The sequence below is a fragment of the Hippopotamus amphibius genome, chromosome 11, assembly GCF_030028045.1.
Source record: "Hippopotamus amphibius kiboko isolate mHipAmp2 chromosome 11, mHipAmp2.hap2, whole genome shotgun sequence".
NCBI classification, from domain to species: Eukaryota; Metazoa; Chordata; class Mammalia; order Artiodactyla; family Hippopotamidae; genus Hippopotamus; species Hippopotamus amphibius.
The window spans coordinates 39,283,917-39,311,590 of NC_080196.1; the positions used below are offsets into that span (position 1 = coordinate 39,283,917).

The 27,674-nt window shown below is 51.9% G+C and overlaps 1 protein-coding gene across 3 annotated transcripts in view; it reads left to right on the forward strand.

Annotated features, from left to right (window-relative positions):
- Nucleotides 1-27,409, forward strand: part of MDGA1 (MAM domain containing glycosylphosphatidylinositol anchor 1) — a 54,320-nt gene extending 26,911 nt beyond the window's left edge. Inside the window, exons 2-17 of one of the 3 annotated variants that reach the window (XR_009048040.1) lie at nucleotides 3,263-3,402; nucleotides 7,397-7,571; nucleotides 8,642-8,838; nucleotides 9,602-9,734; nucleotides 9,976-10,245; nucleotides 12,143-12,472; nucleotides 15,285-15,581; nucleotides 16,411-16,695; nucleotides 18,290-18,441; nucleotides 19,260-19,437; nucleotides 19,688-19,711; nucleotides 20,703-20,855; nucleotides 21,213-21,364; nucleotides 25,884-26,014; nucleotides 26,230-26,338; nucleotides 27,078-27,409. Coding sequence is in view for 2 of the 3 variants with exons in the window: in XM_057699397.1 (XP_057555380.1) it covers nucleotides 3,263-3,402; nucleotides 7,397-7,571; nucleotides 8,642-8,838; nucleotides 9,602-9,734; nucleotides 9,976-10,245; nucleotides 12,143-12,472; nucleotides 15,285-15,581; nucleotides 16,411-16,695; nucleotides 18,290-18,441; nucleotides 19,260-19,437; nucleotides 19,688-19,711; nucleotides 20,703-20,855; nucleotides 21,213-21,347; nucleotides 25,884-26,014; nucleotides 26,230-26,338; nucleotides 27,078-27,169 (2,801 nt within the window). In the remaining variant the exon portion in view is untranslated. The remainder of the gene's footprint in view (nucleotides 1-3,262; nucleotides 3,403-7,396; nucleotides 7,572-8,641; nucleotides 8,839-9,601; nucleotides 9,735-9,975; nucleotides 10,246-12,142; nucleotides 12,473-15,284; nucleotides 15,582-16,410; nucleotides 16,696-18,289; nucleotides 18,442-19,259; nucleotides 19,438-19,687; nucleotides 19,712-20,702; nucleotides 20,856-21,212; nucleotides 21,365-25,883; nucleotides 26,015-26,229; nucleotides 26,339-27,077) is intronic. The other 2 variants (XM_057699397.1, XM_057699398.1) reach the window with 2 other exon arrangements.
- The last annotated feature ends 265 nt before the right edge of the window (nucleotides 27,410-27,674 follow it).

Here is a 27,674-nt window from a genome sequence, read left to right on the forward strand (position 1 = left end):
TCACTTCTGTGTAATAATCCATTGCATGAATATGCCAGAATTTGTTCACCTTCGCTGCTCTTGATGGACATGTGTGTTGTTTCTTGTTTTTAGCTGTAATGAATAAGGCTGCTATGAGTATTCTTAGACCTATTGTTTGGTTGTCATAAGCATAATTTCCTTTGGGTACATACCCAGGAGTGGAATTCCTGCATCATGGGGTGTACACTTGTCTAGCCTGAGTAGGTGCTGCCAAAATCTCTTTGAAAGTGGTTCTACCATTTTAGAGTTGGATAGTCTTAGTAGTTAATGTCATTAAGGGAGTTGGATAATCTTAATGATGTCATCATCCATGATGCCAACACAGAGCCCCTTCTCCAGCGAGGAATGCACCTGTCAGGTGGCCAGAGGCTTTGTGTCTGTTGGCCGGACCCTGTCTTTTCTGGCTTGTGCTGGCTGGGCCCTGAGGAAGTCCAGGTCTCCAGCTCTTTTCAGTATTCCTTATCAGTCACCAAAGCGTCTGTCATTACAACACTGCCTGGCTACGGGCAAGCCACAGTGTCCAAGATTACAGCTTATCTTCCATTGGAGCCTGTTAAATCAATGTCTTCCTTGTTGAGAGGCACCCCAGGCCTCTTGCAGACATACATGCAGCCTTCTGGTCTTATCAGCAACTGGCACACACATCACACATTGGTGGGTTATTTCCTGATGAGATTTCCTGAGGACCTCGGCCACAGATGGCTATCTCTTCCAGTGCATTTTCATTGCAGGGGGTAACAGTTTCAGACCCATTCCCCAGATTCCGGGGTATATCTTATACAGGGACTATGTCCTATTTATAAAATTTATAGAAAGTATGAGTTGAAAAAAGACCTCAGAAATAATCTGATTTACACTGCTCCTGTAGATGGGGAAACTGAGGCCCATGAGGTCCGACTTGCCCAAGGTCACACAGCTTGTCTCCTGACACCTAGCCTAGGTTCTTTGCTCCATGGGAGCCAGACTGGACACTCAGACTCTGGGTTGGTGGCAGCTGCCACTGTTTGCAGAACCTGCTGCTGTTTGCAGAGACTCTCATGGTTGAACACAGCCTACATCACCCCCAATGGCTGCCCCACAAACTTCTTGACCTGTGGCCAGACTGCCTCTGTGGACCCGGCTCTGTAATGAGTTCATGACTGTCCCATCAGTGTTGGTTGGAGAGACTCTGTTAAGGCGCTACTTGTGGCAACAGTAGAACACACCAGAGTTCTACTAAACACTTCTCATTTATCCTGTGTTATAATTGCTTCCACACTTGTGAGTGCTCAGGGTTGGCAGCATTCTCTCCATCTTAGAGATGAGAAAATGAAGGTCCAAAGATCACTAGTGTTTTACCCTAGGTAATATAGAATATAAGACTGCCCTGTCAACCTGCAGGAAGCCCCCCTGTTTTTTTTGTTTTTTATTATTATTTTTTGGGGGGTACACCAAGTTCAATCATCTGTTTTCATACACATATCCCCGTATTCCCTCCCTTCCTTGACTCCCCCCCCCCCCAGTCCCCCCCACCCTCCCCGCCCCAGTCCTCTAAGGCATCTTCCATCCTCGAGTTGGACTCCCTTTGTTATACAACAACTTCCCAGCCCCCCTGTTTTTTGAGGGCTGGTTCAAAAGCTGCCTCTTCCAAAGAGCCTTCTGTTTCTTCCTCCAGCAGACAGTGATGTCTCTCTCCTCTGACATCCTATGACCTCCTCTCTCCTTCTTTACCTCTCTTACAATGCTTAGCAGCTTCACCATGGCATAGTCCTATAAATTCATTCATTCATTGTTCACTGAGTACCTGCTGTGTTCAAGGCTTTTTGCTGGGGATACCAAGGTGAAGCTTATGGTCTGGTAGGCAGAATGATAAGAATCCTGAGTTTGGTAGACACACAGATTGATGCTTTGTTGTTGTGCTGGAAGAGTGATGGATACAGATGGAGGGAGGATGTAGGTCAATCATGGAACACTTCCTGGAGGAAGTTACTCATTTTATGAAGAGGTTTTATCTCACATCCCTGTACCTCTTTAGGGCAAGGACTCAGTTTTCACCCCCTGTGTCCCTCATGCCCTGAATTAGCTCTTCTGCCTCCACACCTTCCACCCTCATCTGTGAGCAGGCAGGTTTGAACTTGAGGGCCTTGCCTTCCTTCCCAGAGCCCAAGTACTATTGGGCTGGGGGCTGATTTGCCTTCAGGGCAGTGAAGACACTGAAGGAGGGCTGTGAACTTTTCTGGTTCAATCATTTTCCTGTTGGGTCCCCCAGCCATATCCTAGCTCTGGTCCCCCAGCCCTGGCCAGATCCCAAACCTGGCCACTGTGAGAGAGGTTAGGGAGGATCCCAAGTCTTTTGAGAACCTCCAGGCCCCTGGTGAGAACGTCTGTCCCTTGGAGAGGAGGCTGGCATAGGTTCAGGGAGCAATGAGGGAAAAGTAACAGGCCTTTGGGTGAGGTCTGGGTGTGCATGCCACGGGGCTGGGGGATATCTTAGTTAGGTTCGCTTAAAGTTGAGCCTGGGATGGTTGCCGGGGGTGAGTTCAGGCAAGTGATTTGCTGAGAAAGTGCTCTCAGGACAAACTGAAAGGGGACAAGGGAAACAGACAGGTGAAAATGTGGTTTAGTTTGTTTAGTCTCAGCCTGCTCCCTCGGGTGGGATAGGGGGCCTCTGGAACATGAATAGAACCATGGTCACCCCACTTTGAGGCAAGATGGCTGCGTTTTTGCATCGTGTCCACCAGTCACTGGGGTGTGTGTATATATTGGGGAAAGGATGACTTCCTAGGCATGTCTGGTCCAGGCAGCTCCCACTGGTAGAGGGCAATTCCCTAGGGCAGGTGAGCTCTGCGTGACTAGCAGCTAACACAGCAGCTAGAAATGGAGGCATTGCCAGATACAGGGGGCTGGGCAGAGCACCAGAGGCCTCCACGTCAGGGGGCTGCTAAGACTTGATGCTCTCTGAGTGATAACCACCCTGTACAGATTACAAAGCCCCCTCACAATCCTCAGCTCATTGAAGAGCACAGATCTCTTGCAAGGACCTTGGGATAGGGAGGAATTACCCCTTTCCTGAGTCCCTGGCCCTTCCGGTTCTGGCCTGGGGCCCTGGAAGGATTCTTTCCTGAGCTCGATGGGATCAGGCCTCTGAGGGAATGTCCTGGGGGAATCTGGGCCCGCCCCTCCCCCTGACACACTCAGGAGGGAGCCTTAGACCCCCTCTGGCCTCCATGCCTCCTGTCTAAACCTCCCTGTCTCCCACCAGCTCCATCCCAGGCTCAGATCGTGCACGCAGGCCAGGCATGTGTGGTGAAAGAGGACAACATCAGTGAGCGCGTCTACACCATCCGGGAGGGGGACACGCTGGTGCTGCAGTGCCTTGTCACCGGGCACCCTCGGCCCCAGGTAAGCCCCCGCTCTGGCTTGAGCGGGCCCCTCCTGCCGCTGCCTCCTAACCCCCCACCCCACGCTGGGATCAGAAGAGGCAGTGGGAGCTGGGACGAGAGACGGACAGCAGCAAGTCAACAGAAGTCAGGAGTCTGGGGCTGGGGAAACAGCTGGAAAATAAACTCTGTGGGGAAGGGCTAGAGGCTGTGAGCTCATTCACCTGGAAACATCGACGACTGAGGGGAAAAACTGAGTGTTGGTTGTTCAGTTCCACTCCATTCCCTGCATCTGTTGAGTGGACACTCCCTCAGATATACCTTTAGCCACTGTTTGAAGGCAGACCATGTGCCAACTACTTTCTCCAGTGTTTTCTCTTTGGAGCCTCACAGCCATGCTGTGAGGAAGGCATTAGGGCCTCCATTTTAAGCTGAGGAAATCGAGGCTCAGAGAGATTGGGTAAACTCCCAAGGTCACCCAGTTCTTGTGAGGGTGGGAGCAGAATTTGAATCCAGAATCAGTGTTCTCTGGAGCTTGGCACGCTTCCTCCTAGTGTATCCATCTTTGGGTTGGGAAAGCCAGGAGTTACCAACAACATACAATACACTTGCTACTTCAGGAGGCTTCCAATAGGCAAGCACCACACTTTTGAGGTTAAGAGGCTCAAAGGTATTAGAAAGTAACAGAAGATATGTGTCTGGAAAATCTGGGTGAATTTTGTCCCAGACTAAGTATATGGTTCAGGCAGGAAGTGCTGGCTGGTTATCACTGAGAGCTGACAGGAAGAGGCAGGAGGATGAGCTGGAGGGATGGGTGAAATTTGCTAGTGAGCTGCTGTGAACTTTAAAAGCAGCAGAAAAGGTTCTGACTGGATCCTAGGAATCACAATGATTGCAAAATCCTTTTGTTCGGGATAATTTGGGGAACAGGGACAGCTTTAGTAGGTTTGGTCTTGAGGTGAGCAGATGGACAAGAAAACCCCTAAAGACTCTTTCAGTCTGAAACTATCATCACCGCTTGCTCCTTCTTAAAGGTTTTGTTGGAAGTGAAAATAGTGCTGCCAGTCTTCAGGTTAGTGTTTTTATAGGTGTGACTTTGGGGATGGTCCTCCCTAAAGCCAGGGAGGCAGCTGGGCCACCTCTCCCTAAGGCCGCACTGGCCACCTGTGTGTGTCCCCTTGTGCATCACATGTAAGAGTCGTTTGTGGCTGTGGCTGCATGTCCATGAACCCATTTTCTATTTCCATTTGTAGTTTCATTGTTCTTCCTGCTACCTGGGCTCAAACCCTGGGGCTCATATTGGACTCAGCTCATGTCATTCCCCATGTTTAGCCAGGCTCTGAGGCCTTTCTTTTTATGTCCCTTGCATGGGTCTCCTATTCCTCATTACCCCTTGAGGCCAGACCTTTAGTCCTGTCCCTTGGACCACTGCAGTAGACTCAAACTGGCCTCCCATTCTCCCACATCTCCCCCTCCAATCTATTCCTGCACCCTGCTCCCAGAATCATCATCCTCAGACTTGCTACATGGTATCACTCCTCTTCTCAGAAACCTTCAGTGGCTCCATATTACCTACCAGAGCCAGTTCAGGCTCATAGGAGTGGAACAGAAGATCCCCCAATAATCCAGCCCCTACCTGCCTGTCCTGTCTGATTTCCCAATGCCATCCTCCTCACACCCTGTCTTCAGTGAACCCGTCCAAATACACCCTGTTCATTCTTACTTTAGCCCCTGCTCTTCTACCTCTCCTGAAATGCCTCCTGGCACCTTTTTGCTCATTTCATTGCAATAAATATTTATTGAGCACCTGCTATGTGCCAAGTACTGTGATGGGTCCTGAGGATACAGCTGCAGTTTCCGTTGTCATGGAGCATCCAGTCTAGGGGTGGAGCAAATATCATCTCACAGCCCACTTTGTGGTCAGATGAAGGAATAAGTGGGCATGGAATTCCCTACTCCAAACTAATAGCAAGAGAGAGGGACTGTCTATGGCTAAAATTAAGAAGAAATCTATAGTGATGGTAGTGAGCAAAAGTTGAAGAAACTAGTACTGGGAGGGACTTAACTGCGTACCCACCTCAGGGAAAGTAGTATTAATACACATGTGGGAGGTATGAGCTGAGGCCACAGGCCCACCTATGACTGGAGCTGGAACTGGACTTCCTACCTAAAGCTGGAAGCTTGGTAAGAGTGATGCCATCTATGAATGGGGACCAGAAGATCTCTGCCCCACAGCCCAGAGTCATAGCAGGGAGCAGACTTTCTGCTTCAGGGTGTGGGTGCAAACAGAGTCCCTATGAGGGAATAACCCTAATCCAGCCTGCGTCTTGCACTATCCAAGTGGTGAGGAAACCTTAAGCTAAGAAACTAATATAAAAACTGGGACGTCCCTGACGGTCCAGTGGTTAAGACTCTGTGCTTCCAGTGCAGGGGGGGTGTGTTCGATCCCTGGTCAGGGAACTAAGATTTCACATGCCCTGGGGTGCAGCCAAAATAACAACAACAACAGCAAACTAACAACAACAAACCCAAACTGGTTGGACCCTATGAACCCGTATATCTTTGGCAGAGGCAACCATAAAATTACATCACAGACGGGCCTGTCAGGGCCCAAGTGGGACTTCTGAGCAAGATAACTCCTACTGAACACAAGCCTGTGGAGTGAATTTTTAAAACATATCTAAAAATACAGTGCCAGGAGAGCCAGCCCATAGACCCAAATAACTGAACAATTTACTGTTGAGAAAACAGAGATAATAGAGCAATATGAAAGAATCTTTAAAATAAATATGTTTAAAATGTTCAAAGAGACAATGGAAAGAGTAGAATCCATAAGACAGGAGACTATTAAACTTGATCAGTTAAGATAAGGAAAAAAAGCAAATAGAAATCCTAGAAATAAAAAATAATATAGTCTTTAGATTTGGCCTCAATACCATAGAAATAGCTAAAGAAGAAACTGGTGAATTGGATGGTGAATCCAAGGAAATCAGCTACAATGCAGTCTGGAGAAGACAAAGGGCTGCACAATGTGAAAAGGAAATTGGGAGACATGGAGGATAGAATAAGAAGCTATAACAAATTTAGGCATTCTAGAAGGACTAGAGAAAACTTAGAGGAGGCAATATTTAAAGAGATGAAGCCTGAGAATTTTGTAGAATTGAAGAATGGTACAAACTCTCAGATGGATAAACAAAGTCCTAAGCAGTTTGTAAACAAACCCCATGTAGATAAATCATGGTAAAACTGCAAAATGTCAAGTACGAAAAGAAAAAATATTTTCATGGTCTTATTCTTTCTCCAGAGCACCCTCTGATCTATGTCTGAATGGCCTGAAACCGCATGTAGCCTTCCCCAAGTTTTGTATACCCCTGAGTCCACGAGGGTAGAGTTGAGGGTGGTGAGGAATAAGAGTAGCAGTGACACACCATCACTCCTGCCAAATGTTATTGGTCACACAGACCATCCCTGGTACAAAATGGGAGGGAAGTACAGAAAGGTGTGAATACCAGAAGGTGGGGACCACTGGGCGCCATGGTGGAGGGTGACTACCACATGGACCTCTTTCACAGGTGAGAAATCTGAAGCTAGGAGATGAGTAACCTACCCAAGGCCACTAAGCTAATAGGTGGAAAAACACAAATTTAATCAAATTCTTACTTTTCCAGGAACTAATTTTATACTCATTTAGTCTTCTTAGGAAGCCTAGGAAGGGAGTAGTATTTCCATTTTACAGATGCGTAAAGGAAGGCAGGAGAGGTTGGGTCAGTTGCCCACAAATCCATGGTGTTAACGACTGCACATACTGCCTTTTTAAAAACCTCCGTCTGACCCCAGATTCCCCAGGCTCTTCACTGCGAGGTCCTGCCTCCAGTGTGCATTCCCATGAGGCTGTTTGGGTTAGTTTCCCAGGGCTGTGTATACCTCATGTGCACTCGTGGAAAAGTATGGGGGTGGACGGGGAGTCCTGCCTCTCTCTCTGTGTGGTCTGACTCTGCCCTGCCTGGCTGGCCCAGGTGCGTTGGACCAAGACCGCGGGCAGCGCGTCAGACAAGTTCCAGGAGACGTCGGTGTTCAATGAGACGCTGCGCATCGAACGCATTGCACGCACGCAGGGCGGCCGCTACTACTGCAAGGCTGAGAACGGCGTGGGCGTGCCTGCCATCAAGTCCATCCGGGTGGACGTGCAGTGTGAGTCAGTCTGCCTCTCAGTCCCCAGGCCAGGGGCCCGCTCCGGGGAGCTCACACTGGGAAGGAGGCATGGGGAGGAGGATAGAAAAGTGGCACTTCCTGGAGAACAACTGTAGAGACTTTCTCTCTTCCGGGATAGAGAAGGGCATCCCTGATGTTCCTTTGATGTGCACTACCATATACCACTCACCCATATGTAATCCCATATGAACCTCGCAGCATCCCTGTAAAGTGGTCAGGGAGGGCAGGGCAGATTGGATTATACCCATTCCACAGATGAAGAAACTGAACCCAAGGACTTGTGACTTGCTCACTGCATAGGTCTCTTCTCACTATGGTCCAGTGCCCTTCCCACAGTACCTCATGTCTCTTTTTGTCCCAGGGCAGCTCTGAAACTTCCCTACCCCAACACCTGCAGGACTGTACCCCCACAGTCCTTGCTGCTGGTTGAATTGGAAGCCCCCAGTCCTTGCCTGCCCTCCATGGATATGCCCTTGACCACCAAGAGGCTATCTGCCTGCTTGCCACCCACCTCTGTGCCCATCCAGGCTGACCTAGGTACCCAGAAGCTGTGGGGCCAGGCCTAAGGGTCTGTCTGCCACCATCTGAATATCCATTATGAACCTACCCATTAAATACATCCCCTGCCCTGCAAGTGGGACCTTAGAGTGGTGAGCAATGGAACCCCGGGCCCTCTCTTCTGTCCCCCTTCAGCCACCCAGGGGCTGCCGCACCCTGGGGCCGAGGGTCGTTTCTCAAGTTATTGAGGCTAGAAGGGGCTGACAGACATGGCCTGATTTCCAGTGTGCAGCTGCTTCTTCCATCCCATGATAGGAGGGTGAAGATAGACACCCCCTCCCATGCAGGTCCCTGGGGAGAGACAGCTGAGAAGCCAACAAGTCCAGTCCTCTGCCTCTAACAGGTCGCTCAAGCTTGCAGGGTTGGGAGAGCATCTGGCTCTCTGGAAGCATCCCATGAGGGTGCTTAACTTTCCCTGAGGGCTGCAGGGGCCCCAGCCCCCCACCTATGGGTCATACAGCTCTGACACAACTGAGGCTGTGCCCTTGCAGACCTGGACGAGCCAGTGCTGACAGTGCACCAGACAGTGAGTGATGTTCGAGGCAACTTCTACCAGGAGAAGACGGTGTTCCTGCGCTGTACGGTCAACTCCAACCCACCTGCCCGCTTCATCTGGAAGCGGGGCTCCGACACCCTGTCTCACAGCCAGGACAATGGGGTCGACATCTATGAGCCCCTCTACACCCAGGTCAGGATGGGCAGCAGCTGGCTTGGTCTCCTCATGGCTCACCCCACACTTTTCCTCCTGTACCCCACAAGGGAGGGGGGCAGGGGGTCTGAGGCCTCACCATCTGGAGTTCCAGGGACTGCTCTGACTCCAACAAGTTTTTTCTGACATCAGAAGCATTTTGATTGGGCTTCAGACCACCTGGGGCAGACAAAACCGAGACAGAAAGGTCAGGGAGCAGTGGCGAGGACAGGAGAGTCCCCGAGGCAACATGTTCTCTAAGAACATTGCCAGTTAGGAAAGGCACCTCCTGGAGCAGACAGGTCATCCCTGCCTGTTGCTGGCTGGCGGGGTCTTGGGAACCCATGGGCAGGCACAGCTGGAGAGATGGGTCACTTCCCATGGGTCTCCTACAGTCCCAGGAGTTGGTGATGAAACCATCCTGCAAGGGAGAGCTTTCAGAGGCAGCTTTCCTAGGTAGCTGTCAGAACTCCACATGTGGGCATGGCCTGTAGGGCCAGCCATATATTTGTATGGGTTGTAAGACAGAACAGGATTCCCTCCTTACCCTTCCATTTCCGAGAATGGGGAAACTGAGGCCTGGCCCTGGTCAGTGTGTACCAGGACACCCATCAGACTCATGGAAGCCAGGGTATGGGGAGTGTGGCATCCACTCCAGACTCAGTCCTGAACAGGAATTTACTGTGGCCTCTGGTGCTTGGTGAATGTATGTGAGACCCCTGGAGACCCAAGCAGGCCCCTCACCCCAGTGGTCGCTGCCCAGGGGGAGACCAAGGTCCTGAAGCTGAAGAACCTGCGGCCCCAGGACTATGCCAGCTACACCTGCCAGGTGTCTGTACGCAACGTGTGTGGCATCCCGGACAAGGCCGTCACCTTCTGGCTCACCAACATCACAGGTACAGGCACTTCCCTGCCCATCCCCTTGCCCACCTGGGCTGAGTTCTCAATCAAGAGGTGGTGCCCACCCCACACAAGACTCCAGGCACATCGCCACGAGTGTGTCTCCTCCTCCCTCCTGCCTGCTCCCTCCCTTCTCCCCCCACAGGTCTTCCCTGGCCTCCATCCCCTCCCTGCTTCTCCTCCCCCACATCCAGCCCTGCCTCACAGTCCCCTAAGACCCCATTCTTGTCCTCCTAGCTCCACCAGCCCTGAAGCTGTCTGTGAACGAAACTCTGGTGGTAAATCCTGGGGAGAATGTGACGGTACAGTGTCTGCTGACAGGCGGTGATCCCCTGCCCCAGCTGCAGTGGTCCCATGGACCAGGCCCACTGCCCCTGGGTGCCCTGGCCCAGGGTGGCACCCTCAGCATCCCTTCAGTGCAGGCCCGAGACTCTGGCTACTACAACTGCACAGCCACCAACAATGTGGGCAACCCTGCCAAGAAGACAGTCAACCTCCTGGTGCGATGTACGTGGCTCCGGAAGGGTGGAAGGGAACTTGGGAAGCAGACAGGATCCCTGTCCCTCAGGAACTGAAATGGGAAAGTGGCCTGTCTGCTTCTCCTTGGTAGGGGAGATAGGCTGAGAAAGCAGGTTCCAGGTGCTTTGATTTCCCTGCAATTCAGGTGTCTGCCAGCAGATGGCAGGACTAAGATTTATATAAAGTTTTATTTACAGTTTACAATCTATCAATACATTTTCAAATATAACCTCAACAATCCAAGAAGTAGGAAGGGCTGGTGTTGATTACCTAGATTTTTTTAGATTGGGAAACTGAGGCTGCAGAAAGCTAATTGTGGACATTTCAGACTCTAAGAGAAAGTTCCTGGCTTTCTCCCTGTACAATGGTTTCTACATGATTAATAGAATTAAAGTGAAAATAACACACATTTCCACATACCTCATATGTAAGTCTTTATTAATAGAGCATTTCAGTGAGTATGAAGATAATTACTAAATGTGAAAATGATTAAAACTTGGAGTACAATCTAAAGAAGTACAAATACTTCTCTAACTAAACTTCAGCCTCAGTAATTACCATTAGCTACTTGAAAAGATCTTGATTTTACTACTCTGCTTTAAGGAGAAAACTTTAAATTCTTCTGCTTGTGCAGCTTTAGGTTGTTTTAAAATTTATTTTTAAAGATTTTTTTTTTTTTTTTTTTTTTTTAAGATCCAGGCTTGTTTTCAGCTCTTTAGCACTTGAAAGTAAGATACAGCTTCTGTCAAATTCAACTGAGAATTTTCTGATGGACATGAACACTCTTCTTTGTTCATCTCTCACTAACCAGTCTCTCCCTGACTCCCCTCACAAAAAGAAGCTATCTCTCTATGACTGTTTCCTTAATTCTGATTAGGTAGCATGAAAGACAATGGTCAAACTGTGGTTATCTGATGACTACTTTTTCATTTGATGGTACTTTTCCCATCAGAAGATTGTTTTTCTCCACCTGATTCTATTTGACCTTTAAAACCTGGGTTGATAAGATTGCGATTTACATCAAACACTTGTGTCATCTCTTGGGGTGACATACAGCCTGCTTTGCTCAGCCCAGTCCTGATTTATGGAGTATCAGAGTCTTTTCCAATGAGCACCTAATATTAAGAATTCTGTCTAACTCTTGGCATACATTAAACAATATTTAGATTTTTAAAAGAGGCCAGACCATTTTCTTTCTAAACTCTATTTTTATGTAATTGCATGTAAAATATTTTTTTTTGACACAAACTTGTCGCAAAAGAGCTAAACAGCACAAAAGGGCAAGTTAAAAATTTCCCCTTAATTCCCCTCAGTCCCATTCTCTAGATAGAACTAGTATTACATTCTGGTGCCTCCTTCCAAAATTTGTATTTTGTATATTCTGGGTTTAAAGCAATAAAAATAAAGCAGCATAGTAGTTAAGAGCACAGGCTCTGAGTGTGAATTCAAGATTGGCTATTTACCAATACTTCTTTGAGCAAGTGAATTAAACTGTCTGAGCCTCAGTTCTCTCGTTTGTAAAACAGGGATGATAAAATGCCCCTCTCAAAGACTGTGGGATGGGCTGAATGAGGAAACCAACATACAGTGCTTAGAACAGGGCCTCTCATAGTGTATGTTTGGTCAACAGTAGCTGCATTGATTACTAAATCCACTTTTCTGCAGTAAACTTTTTTTTTTTTTTAACTTTTGGGAACACATCTGAGCAAGCAGAACAATTTCCAAGTAGAAAAAGTGATGGTTTCTCCTAGGAGTGGGATTGTAGCCCCCAACCTCCAGGAAGGCCAGTTGGAGGATAGAAGTTGCATCTGGATGGGGGTGGTGAGACAGGGAACCCTGGCTTTGGGCCAACTCCAGCCACCCTTCCCTCCCCATCTACCCACAGCCATGAAGAACGCCACATTCCAGATCACCCCAGATGTGATCAAAGAGAGTGAGAACATACAGCTGGGCCAGGACCTGAAGCTGTCATGTCATGTGGATGCAGTGCCCCAGGAGAAGGTGACCTACCAGTGGTTCAAGAATGGCAAGCCAGCACGCATGTCCAAGAGGCTGCTGGTGACTCGCAATGACCCTGAGTTGCCTGCCGTCACCAGCAGCCTAGAGCTCATTGACCTACACTTCAGTGACTACGGCACCTATCTGTGCGTGGCTTCCTTTCCGGGGGCACCTGTGCCTGACCTGAGCGTCGAAGTCAACATCTCCTCTGAGACAGGTGGGCAGCTGGAGGGGGGCAAAAGGGAGGTATGAGGGGGCTGGAAAGACCCACGGAAGGGAGGTGGGGGCAGCAGTTTGGGAAAGGGAGGCCACAGTGAGGAGGATACCATTTGTTCATGCCACATGCATTTATTAAACACCTGTTATATGCCAGCCACTATGCTAGGCACTGGAGTAAAGTGGTGGGCAAAACAGGCTCTGCCTCATTGTACTTAGTAGCAAATGTTTTTCAGATCATCCCACTGCAACCTGTGATGCATGAAAGTCAGGAAACAATTTCCTAAGATAGCAGATTTGACCTGAGATCTGAGGGAGGGGCAGAATTTTAGTAGGCAAAGGAGAGCAAAGGGAGGGTGGAGGAGAAAAACAGCCAAGGAATCAGCATGTGCAAAGGCATTGAGGCAGTAAAGTACGTGGAGCATCTGGCCCACTGAAAGAAGGAGAGTGTGGCTGGGAACAGAGGGTGAGATGAGAGAGGTTGGCAGGGGCCAGATTTTGCAGAGGATTTGGGTCTTTATTCCAATAATAATAAATAATGATAATGAAATAATGGCCAACATTTATTGAATGTTTACTGTGTGTTCTGATGATTTTATATTTATCTCATTTGCCTCATGATTTACTTTATGGGGTAGATGATTCATCTTCAGTTTTTAGAAATGAAGAAACTTGGGCTCAGAGAGTTTAAATATCTTAACTAAGGTTACACATCAATAAGTGGTGGAGCTGGGATTCAAACCCAGGCAGCCTGACTTCAGAACTTGCTTTTAGCCACCCCTGAAGGGTTTACACTTTGAACATGACAAGAGTTTGGAGGGAATGACTTTGGAGAAGGTCTCTGGAATCTCATCTCCAGCCCCTAGTATCTTGCACTGAATTGCTGGCTGACTTTGGCTAAACCTCTTCAACTCTCTGGGCCTCAGTCTCTCCTCCATGAGATATTGAACCAGATGGGCTTGGAGGCCCTTCCCATCCTGACATCTGAACAGGGAGAGGCCAGGTGAAGCTGCAGGCATCAGGAAAGGCTTACAGAAGGAGACAGACCTGAGCTGGGCTTTGGGAGTGGACTAGGCCTCCACAGATTCCACATATCCATTTTGCAAATTGCTGAGCCATGTCTGGGATGAGGAGCTGAGGACTCAGACATGAATGCCACAGCCCCATCCTCAGAGCTCACTGCCTAGACAGGGAGGTAGACCTGTTGTGGAAGGGTCAGGCAAGGTACCGGAAAAGGAAGGACAAACCTGAGGTAAGACTCAGGAGCTAAAGGTGGGGTCTGCAGAGCATCCTGGGGGCACGAGAGGAGTACCAGGCTGCCTGGGATCATCAAGGAAGGCTTCTTAGAGGACCCGTGTTCCGTGTGAGCATTTACTAGGTGGGGGGACAAGCCCATGAGAGGAGGGACAGGGAGCCCTCAAGGTGTATGAGACTTGCTGTGTCCAGGAAGTATGTTCCTTACAAGTGGATCCCACAGCTGGGACACAGGATGGGAAAGGGCAGATGAGGCTGGGGATTGATAGAGGTTGGAGCACAAGGGCCTTGTTTGCAGAGCCAAGGAGTTTGATCTTTAACCTGGAGGCAGTATGGCTTCAAAATGGGTGGACAGCCCTTTAGCTTGTGGGGGCACAGAAGGGTTGGGAGCTGGGATATTTTAGAAACAGGGAAATCAATGGGGTATGGGGCCATTTCCTTCATTTGACTCATAAGCTGATGCCTAGGGCATGGAAGCTTTTTAAGGACCCATGGAAACGGTTTAGAATTGGAAAAATAAATTAATTGGCTCCAAAATACAAAGTGAAAACTGCAGAATTAAAGCCAATAAATGTATAAATGTTTACAGAGTGTAAATTATGCTAATTAAATAACTTCAGCTTGCCTTGCTGAGTTATTTACAGTTTATATTTAATGTACATGTTTAATTTGTTTGATATGATATGGATGGGACCCTTGGAAGTCTTTAAAAGACCCTTCATTTGGGCAATGTGTTGGGTTGGATTAGGTTTGGCTGTGAATAACAGAAAAACCCTAAATAACAGCGGCTTTAAATGAGCTGGATGTGTGTTTCTTCTTCATGTAAAAGTGAGCAGTCTAGGCTGGACTCGTGGCTCTCCTGCACCAAATCCTCAGGGCCCCAGGCTCCATCTCGTCTCGCTATTCTGTTATCCTTAGCGTGTGCCACCTCGTCCATGATGGCAGGGCCAGCTGCAGCCATCAAGCCGCATTCCAGCCTGCCTCTCCCTTTAAAGACCCACACCCCCTTGGCCAGAATTTAGTTACATGACCACAGCTAGCCATGAGGCAGACTGGGAAACGCCGTCTTTATTCTGGCTGTGTGTCCTGCTAAAGCCCAGATATTCTGTCACTTTGGAAGAAAGGGTAAGGGTGTTGGGGGACACTCCAGAGAGAGAAGGTGGAGGCTTCCACTAGAGCAGGGCTGGTGGGCAGGAGAGTGGGAATTGAGGGAGAAGATATTTAGCAGAACTATTTGAAAAGCGGGACCCCTCCTAAATAAATAAAGGTGGAATCCCCAAAACTTAGTAATGTCGGGGTAAAGGGATAGAAGGAATTGGCCTGGATGACTTCAGCACTCTTTCTGAATTGGGAGACCTTGAGGTAGAGACCCACGAAGTGGAGAGGATTTGGGGAGGGGAGTTCTGCTTTGAAGATACTGCAGGATCTGGGGTCGGGCTGGGATGGGAAAGGAAGGATCACCTAGGGGGAGGGAAGCCGGGGCCCCAGGGCAGAGGCCAGGGGTGTGGGGAGGTGAGGGGAAGCTCTAACTCGGCTTGTACCTCTCCCCTGCCCCGCAGTGCCTCCCACCATCAGCGTGCCCAAGGGCAGGGCAGTGGTGACCGTGCGCGAGGGCTCGCCTGCCGAGCTGCAATGCGAGGTGCGGGGCAAGCCGCGGCCGCCTGTGCTTTGGTCCCGTGTGGACAAGGAGGCTGCGTTGCTGCCCTCGGGGCTGCCCCTCGAGGAGACCTCGGATGGGAAGCTGCGGCTTGAGCGCGTGAGCCGAGACATGAGTGGGACCTACCGCTGCCAGACGGCTCGCTATAATGGCTTCAACGTGCGCCCCCGCGAAGCCCAGGTGCAGCTGAACGTGCAGTGTGAGTCCCACCGCCCCACCCAGACTACCGTCAGAGCTGTCCCTCCTGGTTTCCAGTCAGGCCTGGCCCCTGCTCACCCCTTCACCCACCCTGGTCCAACCATACCCCTCTGCCTACTGCTGTACCCCTAAACCCTCCTTGACCCCTGTACTCTAAGACATGGAAGTCCATGACCTTTGCCGTACTGCTTCCCCGTCTTCATTCCCAGGGACCCAGTGAGCAAAGAAATAACTGATTTTGACAAGTGGAAATGGGAGTTTGAAGGAGGAAGGACCTTCAAGGGGACACACTGCCTCTGATAGTGTAATGACGGAGAGTTAACTCACCCCGTGCCAAGCACTGTTCTGAGTGTTTTAATGTCCTAACTCATCTGGCCCTCCACAGCCCTATGTATAGATTCTATTATTCACCCAGTTTTACAAATAGGGAAACCGAGTCACACAGATGTTAAGTAACTTGCCTAAGATCTCACAGTTAGTTAGAGGCAGAGCTGGGCTTTGAACCCAAGCCGTCTAGCTCCGGGGATCATGCTCTAAATCCCGACGTTATGCTGCTTTTCATTACACGGAGGGTGAGGGGACCACTTGAAGCATAAATAGAAGCCCAGTCTGGGAGGCTCTGGCCGGGAAGGAGTAGGTATTTGCAGGTCGGGGAAGGCGTGCAGGAGCGTGACTACTTTGTATGTTGTGAGTGTGTATCGGCCCTGAGACCCTTCCAGGTGGGGGTGGGGTGGCGGGAGCAGGGGCGAGTACGCCGCCTCCCCACGGGGCCGCTCCTCAGACCCCACTCGGTGCGGAGAGGCCCCGCTGACCGCCGCCCCCGCCCCCAGTCCCGCCGGAGGTGGAGCCCAGCTCCCAGGACGTGCGGCAGGCGCTGGGCCGGCCAGTGCTGCTGCGCTGCTCGCTGCTTCGAGGCAGCCCCCAGCGCATCGCCTCGGCTGTGTGGCGCTTCAAAGGGCAGCTGCTGCCTCCGCCGCCTGCCGTCCCCGTCGCCGCCGAGGCCCCCGACCACTCCGAGCTGCGCCTCGACGCCGTCAGCCGCGACAGCAGCGGCAGCTACGAGTGCAGCGTCTCTAACGACGTGGGCTCGGCCGCCTGCCTCTTCCAAGTCTCGGGTGAGCGTCCCGACGGCCCCGCCCCCTCCAACCCCGCCCACCTGGGGCCAGGCTCCGCCCCAACGCCTGCCCTGCCCCGGCCCCGCCGGGACCCCGGCCCTTTCCGGCCCACCTGCACCAGGTCTAGGCCCGGAAGGTATAGATCCCACGCAGGGCCTCCCGAGTCTCACCAGGACCTCCTCTCACAGCCCTGCTTCCAGCACTCGCCCCACTCTAGGTCTAGGCCGTCCCCTTCCGAGGCCCGCGTAGACCTGGCCTAAGCCTCTCCTGTTTTAGCTTGCGCGGCTCCTGGCAAGCCTTCACCAGGCCTAGGCTTCACCCCTCTAGCCCCACGAGCACCAGGTATGGGCCCTTGCAGTTAAAGGCGCCTTTCCACCGCGCTTACGCCCCGCCTGCAGGAAGCATAGGCTCTACCCCTTCCAGCTCTCCGCTTCCACCTGTTGGAGTAGCAGGCATCTCTTTTCCTCCAGCCCTGACCACATCAGGTTTAGACCCACCCGCCCAAGCCCTGGTCACTGCCCCATCTCAGCCGTCACTTTTTGAGCCCCTCCTCCTTCGTCCTTGGCCCCAGAGGCTGCAGATAGGGAATCTTCTCTTTTCCTGACTGCGGGAGCCCAATGTGGGGTGCCTGAGCTGTAGCTCAGAGGAGGGAGCTCGCCCCTCAACAGCTTCTCTGGAACTTCGTGGGTGGAGCTGGGCCAGCCAGCACACAACTCCTGAGCTGGCACTCTAGAGGTTCAGGCCCCTCGGTGCCCAGAAATCCCTTCCAGCCCCATCTCTTCAAGTCATTCCAGTGGGCTGTTTGGGGCGGCAGACAGGCGTGGGTGGGTGACAAAGGAGTGGAGGTTGTGGTGAAGGTGGAGGGGAAAGGAGAGGAGCCGATGGGGTTGCCGGACCCGTCTCCCTCTCTTCCTCCCTTGGGGGGAGCCGGTTCCCTGTCAGAGGTAGCACCCCAGAGGAGAGCCCCCGGTGTGCCTGTCCCCCATTTTACCGCACTCTGGCTCTCCCAACAGCCCCCGACTGACTGGGTGCCCCTTTAGCTCTTGTGTGGACCTCCTCGCTCCGAGTAGGGGCTAGGACCACAGGTCACTGGCCACTCCCCAGCCCCTCCCCACCCCACCCAGCCCAGCCAGCCAGAGGCCCCTGTGACATTTCCCACCTCCTTCCCTTCTCCCCTGTTCTCCCACACTTTCCCTGTCTCTCCACCTTTTGGCCTCTCTCTTTCCTTCCTTCTACCTCAAAATCCTTGACCCTCTTGGTTTCTTCTCCCCAATTCTCTTCCCGTGTCTTGTCTAATATCCCTTCTCTGTGTCTTCCCAAATTTCTCTCTTCTGTCCTTTCCTTGGCCTTTCCGCTCCATTCTCACCAACACCACCTCTTGGATTCCCAATCTCCCTTTCCTCCATCTCCCTCCTACCCCTCATCCTCCCCAATCTCCTCTTCCCCCACCATCTCCTCTCCTCGTAATATTCCTTCTTTTTGTCTCTCTGTTCCACCCACCTTCTTCTGTCTCCCTCTCCTGCACCTCCTCTCTCTGTGTCTCTCCCCATCCCCCACCCTTCCCGGCCCCATGCCCCGCTCCCCGCCCTCTCAGCCAAAGCCTACAGCCCGGAGTTTTACTTCGACACCCCCAACCCCACCCGCAGCCACAAGCTGTCCAAGAATTACTCCTATGTGCTGCAGTGGACCCAGAGGGAGCCTGACGCTGTCGACCCCGTGCTCAACTACAGACTCAGTGTCCGCCAGGTGGGCCAAGGGGGACAGGGGCCCAGGTGCAGGCTGGCCCTGGGAATGCTCATGAAGCCAGGGGAGGGGTTGGGGACACACTAACTCTCTTGTCGATAACTCTTCTGGACACAGCAGCAGGAGCTGGGAGGCTCTAGGGACCTGCCCCCTGTGAACGCATGCTCTGGGCGCAGCCCTGAGAGTTGGGCGGGGGTCTGCTGGGTTCATGTGGGGGGAGGGGGGCAGGGCCAGTCCTGCTTGCAAAATAGAATCTACTCTTACATCAGAAGCTTAAAGCATGAGCTTAAGTCTTATCTGCAGGGTCTCTAGGATGCAAGGCCAGAGCCTCTGTGCTAGTCTCATGTGCAGTCTAATTCCATGTGGTTCTGCCCAGACTAAGGGGTAGTTGGTTGGAGGGTGAGAGTGTGACTCTGGGGCAGACTGCCTTAGCTAAACTTCAGTTCTATATTAACTCGGGCAAGCTACATCTGTTTGGCCTCAGTTTCTTCATTTGTAAAATGGGGGTAATTATACTATTCCACATGATAGCATCATTATTTTGAGGATTAAATGAGTTAATAATTGCAAAGCATTTAGAGCAGTGCCTAGCACACATTAATTGTTCAATACATGTTACTATCATTTATTACTAAGGCAGCCTTGGGAGGTGGGCATGGAAGGGGTGATTGCTCTATCTTACAGAAGAGGAAACTGAGGGCCTGGCTTCCTAGTCCTTTGCTCTTCCTGCTCCCCGACGCTGCCCCCCAAAGTCACATCAGGGCCTGGGCTGGTGCTCAGGTGGAGGGTGTGGGGCATCTGGGAACTTCCTGTATCTACAGTTGAATCAGCACAACGCCATGGTGAAGGCCATCCCGGTGCGGCGTGTGGAGAAGGGGCAGCTGCTGGAGTACATCCTGACCGACCTCCGAGTGCCCCAGAGCTACGAGGTCCGCCTCACGCCCTATACCACTTTCGGGGCCGGAGATATGGCCTCCCGCATCATCCACTACACGGAGCGTAGGTGGTGGCGGCGGTGGTGGTGGGATAGGTGGGCCCATCTCATGCCCAGGGGACCCCTCCATATTCCCCATATGGTTCCTGAGCTTGAGGTTCCCCAGTGTGTGGTGTCCTACTCTGTCACTGCAGGCCAGGTGCCTCTGGCCCCCAGTCCTGCTCTGGGGACCCTGTTCCCTGGTCCTAAGCCCGGGCACCCTCTGCATAGCCCCACACGTTGGTTCTGACTTGGTTTTCCTGCTTGCTTTCTCAGCCATCAATTCTCCCAATCTGTCAGGTGAGATACCCCTACCCATTTCCCCTTCCCTTTAGGGATGCAGAGGCTCCCCTGGTGGGAGGGACGGACCCCAAGAGATAACCCAGAGAGAAAATAGTGTGAAGGCCAGCAGTTGGCAGGAGAGGCAGAAGGGAGCAGGGCTGGGCTTGGAGATATTTGCATCCAGGATTTATTCTGGGGCTTAAAAGCTTGAAAGGGGGTGGAGTCAGGAGGCCATCTCTAACCCAGGACCTTTTGTCCTCACTCAGCACCATTCACTGTCCCCAAAAGAAAAATGGAAAGACCAGGCTAATCCACATTCTCTGTTCCCTGGGGCAGGGGTCCTTAATCTGAGATCCATAGACCCCCACCCCACAGAGGGTGAGGGGGGTCCATGAAACTTGGACCTGGAAGGGCATACAATTACTTCTTTATTTTCCCTAACTTCTAGAAATTTAACATCTCCTTCAATGATAAATGTAGGAATGTGGTGTAATCCCTACCTGTGACTTTGTTATCAGTGGAAATCCGGTGTTTTCACATCATCTAAAAGCTGTTGCAGCTATCTCTAAATATCATTTCCATTCGTTATTATTTCAGACCACAACGTTAGACTTAGCACTGGATCCTGTGATTTAATTAGATAATAGAGAAGCCCACTTATTATTATATTGCAAATTTATTTTTTACATATTTTCAATATAATTGATTTCCTTTGTAACCCTGTGTTTTTCATTTTATGCGCCTAAATAATTATTCTGAGATGGGGTCCTTAACATCTCTAGACACCAGAAGGGTTTGTGGTGCAAAAAAGATTAAGAAGCCCTGTTCCAGGAACAGATTTGTCAGGGGCCCCGTTGCCTGGTTTCTAAAGCCCTGGGATCCTGGGCCCACTGCTTGAATGCTTGGGAGCTGCCTCGGGGGTGACCAGGAAGGCACAGCTGGACCAGGGGACCTGAGGAGGCTGACCCCCTTTGTCTCCCTCCCTCCCCCCACCCCGCCCTGAATGCAGACAACACCTGCCACTTTGAGGATGAGAAGATCTGTGGCTACACCCAGGACCTGACAGACAACTTTGACTGGACCCGGCAGAATGCCCTCACCCAGAACCCCAAGCGCTCCCCCAACACTGGTCCCCCCACTGACATAAGCGGCACCCCTGAGGGTGAGGACATGGCCTGTTGCTAGGAAAGGAGAACTGCTTCACAGAGGGGTCTAACCCTGGGGAGCCCCAGTATGAGGGGAGATACAGCCCTGCCCCCGGGGAGCCCCAGTCTGAGGGTGGAGAAACAGCTCTGACCTGCTAGAGGACTGGGAAGAAGAGAAACTGCAGCAGAGCTAAGAACTCACAATTGCTGGCCCAGACTCCTGTGCTGTGCTGTGAGGCAGGGAGGACAGGGTGGGGTGGGGTGAGGCACCTGGGATTCAGGCCGTTGATATTAAGGCAGAAAAGGAATCAGGTGGAAAGAGACCTGGGAGGGGTGAGGAGGAGGCTGTTGGCACATCTCCCCCTCCCCTGCAGGCTACTACATGTTCATTGAGACATCAAGGCCCCGGGAGTTGGGGGACCGTGCAAGGTTGGTGAGTCCCCTGTACAACGCCAGCGCCAAGTTCTACTGTGTCTCCTTCTTCTACCACATGTACGGGAAGCACATCGGTGAGTTGAGGAACCAGGTAATCTGCCCAAGTGTGTCCTGGGGCTGGGAGGGGAGGGGGTCCACAGGAAGCTGGGGACTGGCCCACATAAGGCCTGGGCTTCCCGACTTGGCTGAATCACAGATCCTTGTAGGGAGTGTGAGCGGAATGTGGGCAAAGGGCAAGTCCAGAGCCAGCTTGTCTGAGGTTTTGAGATGATCAAGGCTTCCTGAGTCTGCAGAGAGAATGGCTCCAGCAGGATGAGGTGGAAATGTTGGAGGGGATGGAGAAATCAGCTAAGATGTTGCATGTATTGAGTGCCTGCCAGGTGCCAGGTGACATCCTGGATGCTCTGCATCTGTGGTTTCATTAACCCTCACAACCACCAGGTGAGGGAGATGTTACCATATAGACCAGAGAGGTTAAACATTTGCCCAAGATCACACAGCAACCCAAGTCTGTCTGACTCTCCCAAGCCCTAAACACAGGGTTGGAAGAGAGCTGCTTTGTGAGCCGTGAGAGGAAGTACTACTTCCTAAGCACAACCATGAACCTAAGAAGTGCCCTTTGGGAAGAGATGGCACTGGTAAGAGTGTCTTCATCAATTCAGCCATCACTTCCAGAGCTCCTGCTGTGTGCCAGGCATCAGGTGCTGAGTGACAAATTCCTCATCCCCTTGGCACCTACAGCCAAGTGGGAGAGATAGACATTAAATAACTAATCGCACCAGGTAGGATTTAGTGACCACTGTGATGTGTGTCTGCAGCAGACGGACAGGGGCCAAGACAGCTGATAACAGGGAGACTTGACCAACTCTGGAGGCTAGTTATGGAAGACTCTACTGAGGAAGTGACAATTTTAATTTTAGTTATTTGTTTACATATTTACAAAAAGGTAATATATTTTGCACAGGTCAGAAGGTACAAAAGTGTGCATAAGGAGCATCCCTCTCCCATCCCAGTCCTCCTGCCACCGAGAGTCCCTTCCCAGAGGCAATCAGTGTACTAGATTTTGGGGGCAAACTTCCAGAATTGCTTTAAGCATATAGAAGCCAGTACACATATATTCTATTTCCCTCATTTTACACCTACTGTTCTGTGCCCTCTAAACTGTACATCTTGGTGATCAGGCCTTAACAGACCATAGAAAGCTTCACTGTTTTCCTTGGCTGCACAGTTGAGGAAGTGACTTTATGCAAAGGTAGACCTAAAGGCTCATTGTGAAGTGTCCACAGCTAGAGTGATGGGTCAGGCTGAACTGAGGAACTAGAATGAGGTGGGATGGAACCTCTGCATCCACTGGGGGCCCCCAGGCCATCCACACAATGCAGTTCACCCATGACTGGGTCTGGACTTCGTGAGATACTTCCTGCAGGGTAGGTGGGGGCGGAGGTGACCAGGACCTCCCTGCCCAGCTAGAGTAACCACTTCAAATCAATCCTGGTTTGCCCCAGCCTTTCCCACTTTTAACACTAGAAGTCCCACATCCCAGGCAAACCAGGATAACTGGTCATTTTATCCTCAGCTCAGCAGGGGCACAGGGGACCCTGCCGGCAAGAAGAGCATGTTGGATATAGTAGGGCCCTGGGAAATCAAGCCTTAAGAGCTGGGATGCCCGGGTGCCTGGGAGCAGAGAATGCCCTGAGGGAGCCGTCTGTGCTTGGTGTCCCCCAGCAGGTGGGACAAACACCAGTCATTGAAAGCTTCTGGGAGGCAGGTTTGAATTCTATCTGAGGAAGAGCCTGTAAGCATCAGATTTGCCCAGCAAAGGAATGGGCTTTCCTGTGCCTGGACAGAAGGACTGTCCAGCAGGGTTGCTGTGGATGGGACCCCTGTCCCAGGTCATGTTACTCCCCTGCTCAGCCCCCGTCCATCACCATCTTCTCCAGGCATCCCATACCTGATCCTCCACTGCCTGCTCCTCTGACCTCATTTTCTGCAGCTCTCCCCTGACTCCACTCAGCTCAAGCACACCAGTCTCCTTGCTTTTCTTTAAGTACTCGAGGCCTTAGAAGTCTTTGCTTGTGATGTTTCCCCTGGCCTAGAATGTTCTTCCCCTCCCCTCATTCAGACCTCCTTGGAGAGGTCCCTGACAGCCTCATGTAAAATACCTCTGTGTCCCTTTCCTGCATTATTTTCTTTATAGTGCTTACTGCCAAAAAAAGCATAAGCTCCAGGAAACAGGGTTCTTTATCTTATTCATGGATATGTCTCTGGTTTCTAGAACAGTGCCTGCTCAATTCGATGAATGAATAAATGAATGAATGAATGACAGGGAGGTAGGGAGGGCTGAGCTTGATGAACTCTGAGGTGACTTCTAACCCTGAGAAGCCCCTTTTCAGTCCTGATGACAGTGATGGAAAGTTCTTCATTGAGTATTCAAATATTGAGAACAGATAGGAATTTGATGGAGACTTTCCCTCAGGAGTCAAATAGGGAGAGAAGATGCGAATCCCAGTAACTGCCACATCGCAGAGCAGGGAGTGGTGTGGGCACAGGGAGCTGCAGTTTAAGGTTGCAAAGTTCACAGGAAGCACAGAGGGCTTCCAGCTCCAGCCTGGGAAGACTTCTTGGAGGAGGCAACATTTCAGAGAGTCCTTGAATCACTAAAAGGATTTAGTTAGGGGAATATCGTAGGGAGGGCATCTCAAGCAGTGGGGTTAGCCCAGGTCAAAGCCCAGAGTCTGGAAAGCTGGACTGTGTCCAGGCTGCAACATGTAGCTCAGTGTGGCTTCGGAGGTGACAAGGAAGATAGGGAAGAATGTAGTGAGCAGGCACCTTAAGGCCTGGCTGACCCTGTGAAAGGCTGTCAGGAAGAGGGGAGAGCTTGGAGCTGGTGGGATGATCGGGGAAGGGGGCAGAAGTTCAATTTTGGTTTGAGCAGTGAAAAGGTGAGGTTCCCCCATTAGGGTCCTTGGGGCAGGGTGGTGCAGGAGGAAGAAAAGGTTTGGAGATTGAGGCTGGACCCTGGGGGACGGGGGATTGGAACGGGGGAAGATCTTCAGGAAGGGGAAGAGGGGAAGGTCCTTTTGGGGCTGGAGAGAAGCCCAAAAGTCATTGGGCCTTGGGCCCTGCCTAAGCCAGTGTGGTACTGACTGCAGCCCTCTCAGGGCCCCATCTGCTGGTGAGGGTTCCCCACATGCCTTGAACCTTTGTTTGCTCCTCCCCTGGGCCTGGGTCTGCTGCTGGAGAGGGGTGGATGTTTCTTGCTGTCCTGGTCCCTCCTCTCCGCCCCCATCCCACCCTACCTGGCAGCTCTGGGCACCAGCTGTCCCCAGACCTTGCGTGTCGCTGGCTCTCCTTGGTCCAAGCCAACTCCTTTTATCTCAGGCAGGTAACATTTGGTGGCCCTCCCCCACTGGGGGTCTGTCTATCTGGTGTCACAGATGGTGTGGCTTTGTTTGTAGACAGTGCCATGGAAATGCCAGCCACCAGGTGCCATCTAAGATTGATTCCCCTTCCCTCTGAGCCAGGTCTTTATGTCACAGGGGCTCGAGATGGGCTGGCGGAGCCAGCGAGGGGGCAAGACGTTGCCTGGGTGCTCTTCATCAAGGCCTGATCCCCTCCTTTTCTTCCATTGCCCCTCAGCACCCCCACAATTCCAGGCCCTGGGTCTGTGGGAAAAGGGACTCAGTACCCCTAGGCTAATGCCTCCAAAATTTCACATTTTACCTTAGCTATGTAGCACATATACTAATATCTTTCTTTAAATCAACTCACTCCTTTTTTCTTAGCTTTGTCCGAAGCATTGTCCTAAGTTGTGGGTTTGAAGGGCTAGCTTTATTTACCTCTTGAAACACACATATAACTATTAAATTTTTCATTGAGGTATAGTTAACATTAGTTTCATATTTACAGCGTAATGATTTGACATTTGTGCATATTGCAAAATAATTACCACAATAAGTCTAGTTAACATCCATCATCAGAACTTTTTCTCCCAGGAGAACTTTTAAGATTTATTCTCTTAGCAATTTTCAAATATGCAATACAGTATTATTAACTATGGTCACCATTCTGTACCTTACATCCGCAGGACTTATTTATTTTATAACTTGAAGTTCATACCTTTTTAGTCCCTTCACCTATTTCACCCACCAGCTACCCTCCAAGTGTTAACTTTTTAGTCTGTTCCTGTACCTCCAGAAATCATCGCATGTATCGTGTACCCCCAAGCATGTGCATTATGTGCTTTGGGAATCCTGCTCTGTGTTCAGATATGGGCCCCAATGTCCTGAGACAACTCCCCTGTCTAGAGGGGGAAAGGCGGTGTGTGTGGTGTGGGGGGTGGGGGTGGGGAATTAGCTGATTAGGAAGGAAAGGAAGAAATGAAAGAAAATTTGCAAACTGCCCTAATGAATGGAAGCCCTGCCGCTGTCCCCTCTCTTTCCCATGCTGAGGTCCTCTCTGGAATAACAGGACACTGAGCCAGTCTGCGATGGGGAGAAGGTCCCGTCCAGCAGGGACAGTGCTGTGGGCAGGGGTAGGGAGTTGAGCCTGGTGAATGGGGAAGGGTGAGGGTGCCCGCTCACTGCCCCCTCTCCTCACTCCCGCCACAGGCTCCCTCAACCTCCTGGTGCGGTCCCGGAACAAAGGGGCGCTGGACACGCACGCCTGGTCCCTCAGTGGCAATAAGGGCAACGTGTGGCAGCAGGTGCACGTGCCCATCAGCCCCAGCGGGCCCTTCCAGGTGAGTCTGCTGGGCCCAGTGCTCCTCACGGCTCTCCAAGCCCTGGGACGTGCTCCAGCCAGGGAGCACTTGGGAGGGCCAGGGCTTGCTCCTGGGAGCTGAGGAGGAAAGCATGCAGGGATGGGGGGCCTTCCGGGGAGACAGAGGCTGAGGGCTGGAGTCTGTAGTGCAGAACCTCCCTCATCCCTGCTCCCTGCTCTCTGACCCCACCCCAGATTATTTTTGAGGGGGTTCGAGGCTCGGGCTACCTGGGGGATATCGCCATAGATGACGTCACAGTGAAGAAGGGAGAATGTCCCAGGAAGCAGATGGATCCTAATAAAGGTGCAAGATGGAAAGAGGGTGGGGGTGCTGAATTTCTGGGGGCTGTGTGGGTGGGTACCAATGTCGGGGGGTGTTGGTGTCTTAATTGCGGTTCAGAGTGGCTGGGTGATGAGATGCATGTGTTAGTGACTAGGGAACAGATGCTGGTGTGTTTGGTACCCACCTCGGGCCCCACCCTGGCTCAGGCTGTGGGCTGTATGGAGGACAAAGAGACCAGCAGACCCTCCTGTGAGCTCATTAAGTTGTTGACAGTAGCAGCGTCTGTGCTGGGTACACCTCTGTACTGTGTGTGTGTGTGTGTCTAGGTGTGAACGTGTAGCCCCTCCCCCTCCCCCACTGGGGGCTAGGTGTGTGCAGTAATAACAGCTGGCATTTACTGAGTGATTACGAGGTCCCAGGCAAGGTACAAACACCTGTATATGCATGATCTCATTTATTCCTCACAACAGTCTTCTGGGGTGGCTCTGACTATCAGACTCATTTTACAGACGAGGAAACCGAGGCCACGTAGAGGTCGCGTGAATTGCTCTGTGTCTCGTTTAGTGAGCTGCAGAGCCAGGGTTTGGACCCAGCAGGCAGAGTTACTCCCCACACCACACCACTCACGTCTTACCCGTGTGTCTGTGTGCGCAGAGAAGGGGCAGAGGAACAGTCCTCCCACGGCCTGCTGCCTGCTCCTCCCTGGCCCTGCTGAGCTGACCGGAGCCCTGGCCTGTCTCCCTTCTCTCTCCCATCACAGTGGTGGTGATGCCGGGCAGCGGCGCCCCCTGCCAGCCCTGCCCGCAGCTCTGGGGGCCCGCGGCCGTCTTCCTCTTGGCGCTGCAGAGATGATGAGTGCTTCGTGGCGCCCCCGCCCCGCCCCCGGCACACCAAAGTGTCCCCATCGTACCAAAGACTGACCCCACGCCAGCCGGGGTGCCCAGGGGCAGGGCCGCCCGCAGGGAGGGGGCCTGCATTGGCTGCGAGGATGAACAGAGAACGAGGACGGAGGCCCGGCACTGAGGCCCCGGAGACCGCTGTTCCACACGCACACACTCACACACACACACATATATTAAAGCACAAGTTTTTATCTGACCTGCCAGCACTTCTTTACCGCAGAGACAGGGGACTCACCTGACTGGCATCCGCCACGCCAGGGACCTCGGTGCCACGTAGGCCTTGTCCTGGCTGCACCCGTGGTGTGTTTCTGACCTTCCCCTGTCCCTGACTCAAGGCTGAGCTCAGCCCCGTGGCTTTACCGGAGGGAGCCAGCAGGGGAGCAGACGCAGGAGCCCTGCCCTTGGCTGGATTCTGGGACTCTCTGGGACTCCCTGGGACGGAGGAGGCCGGGGTC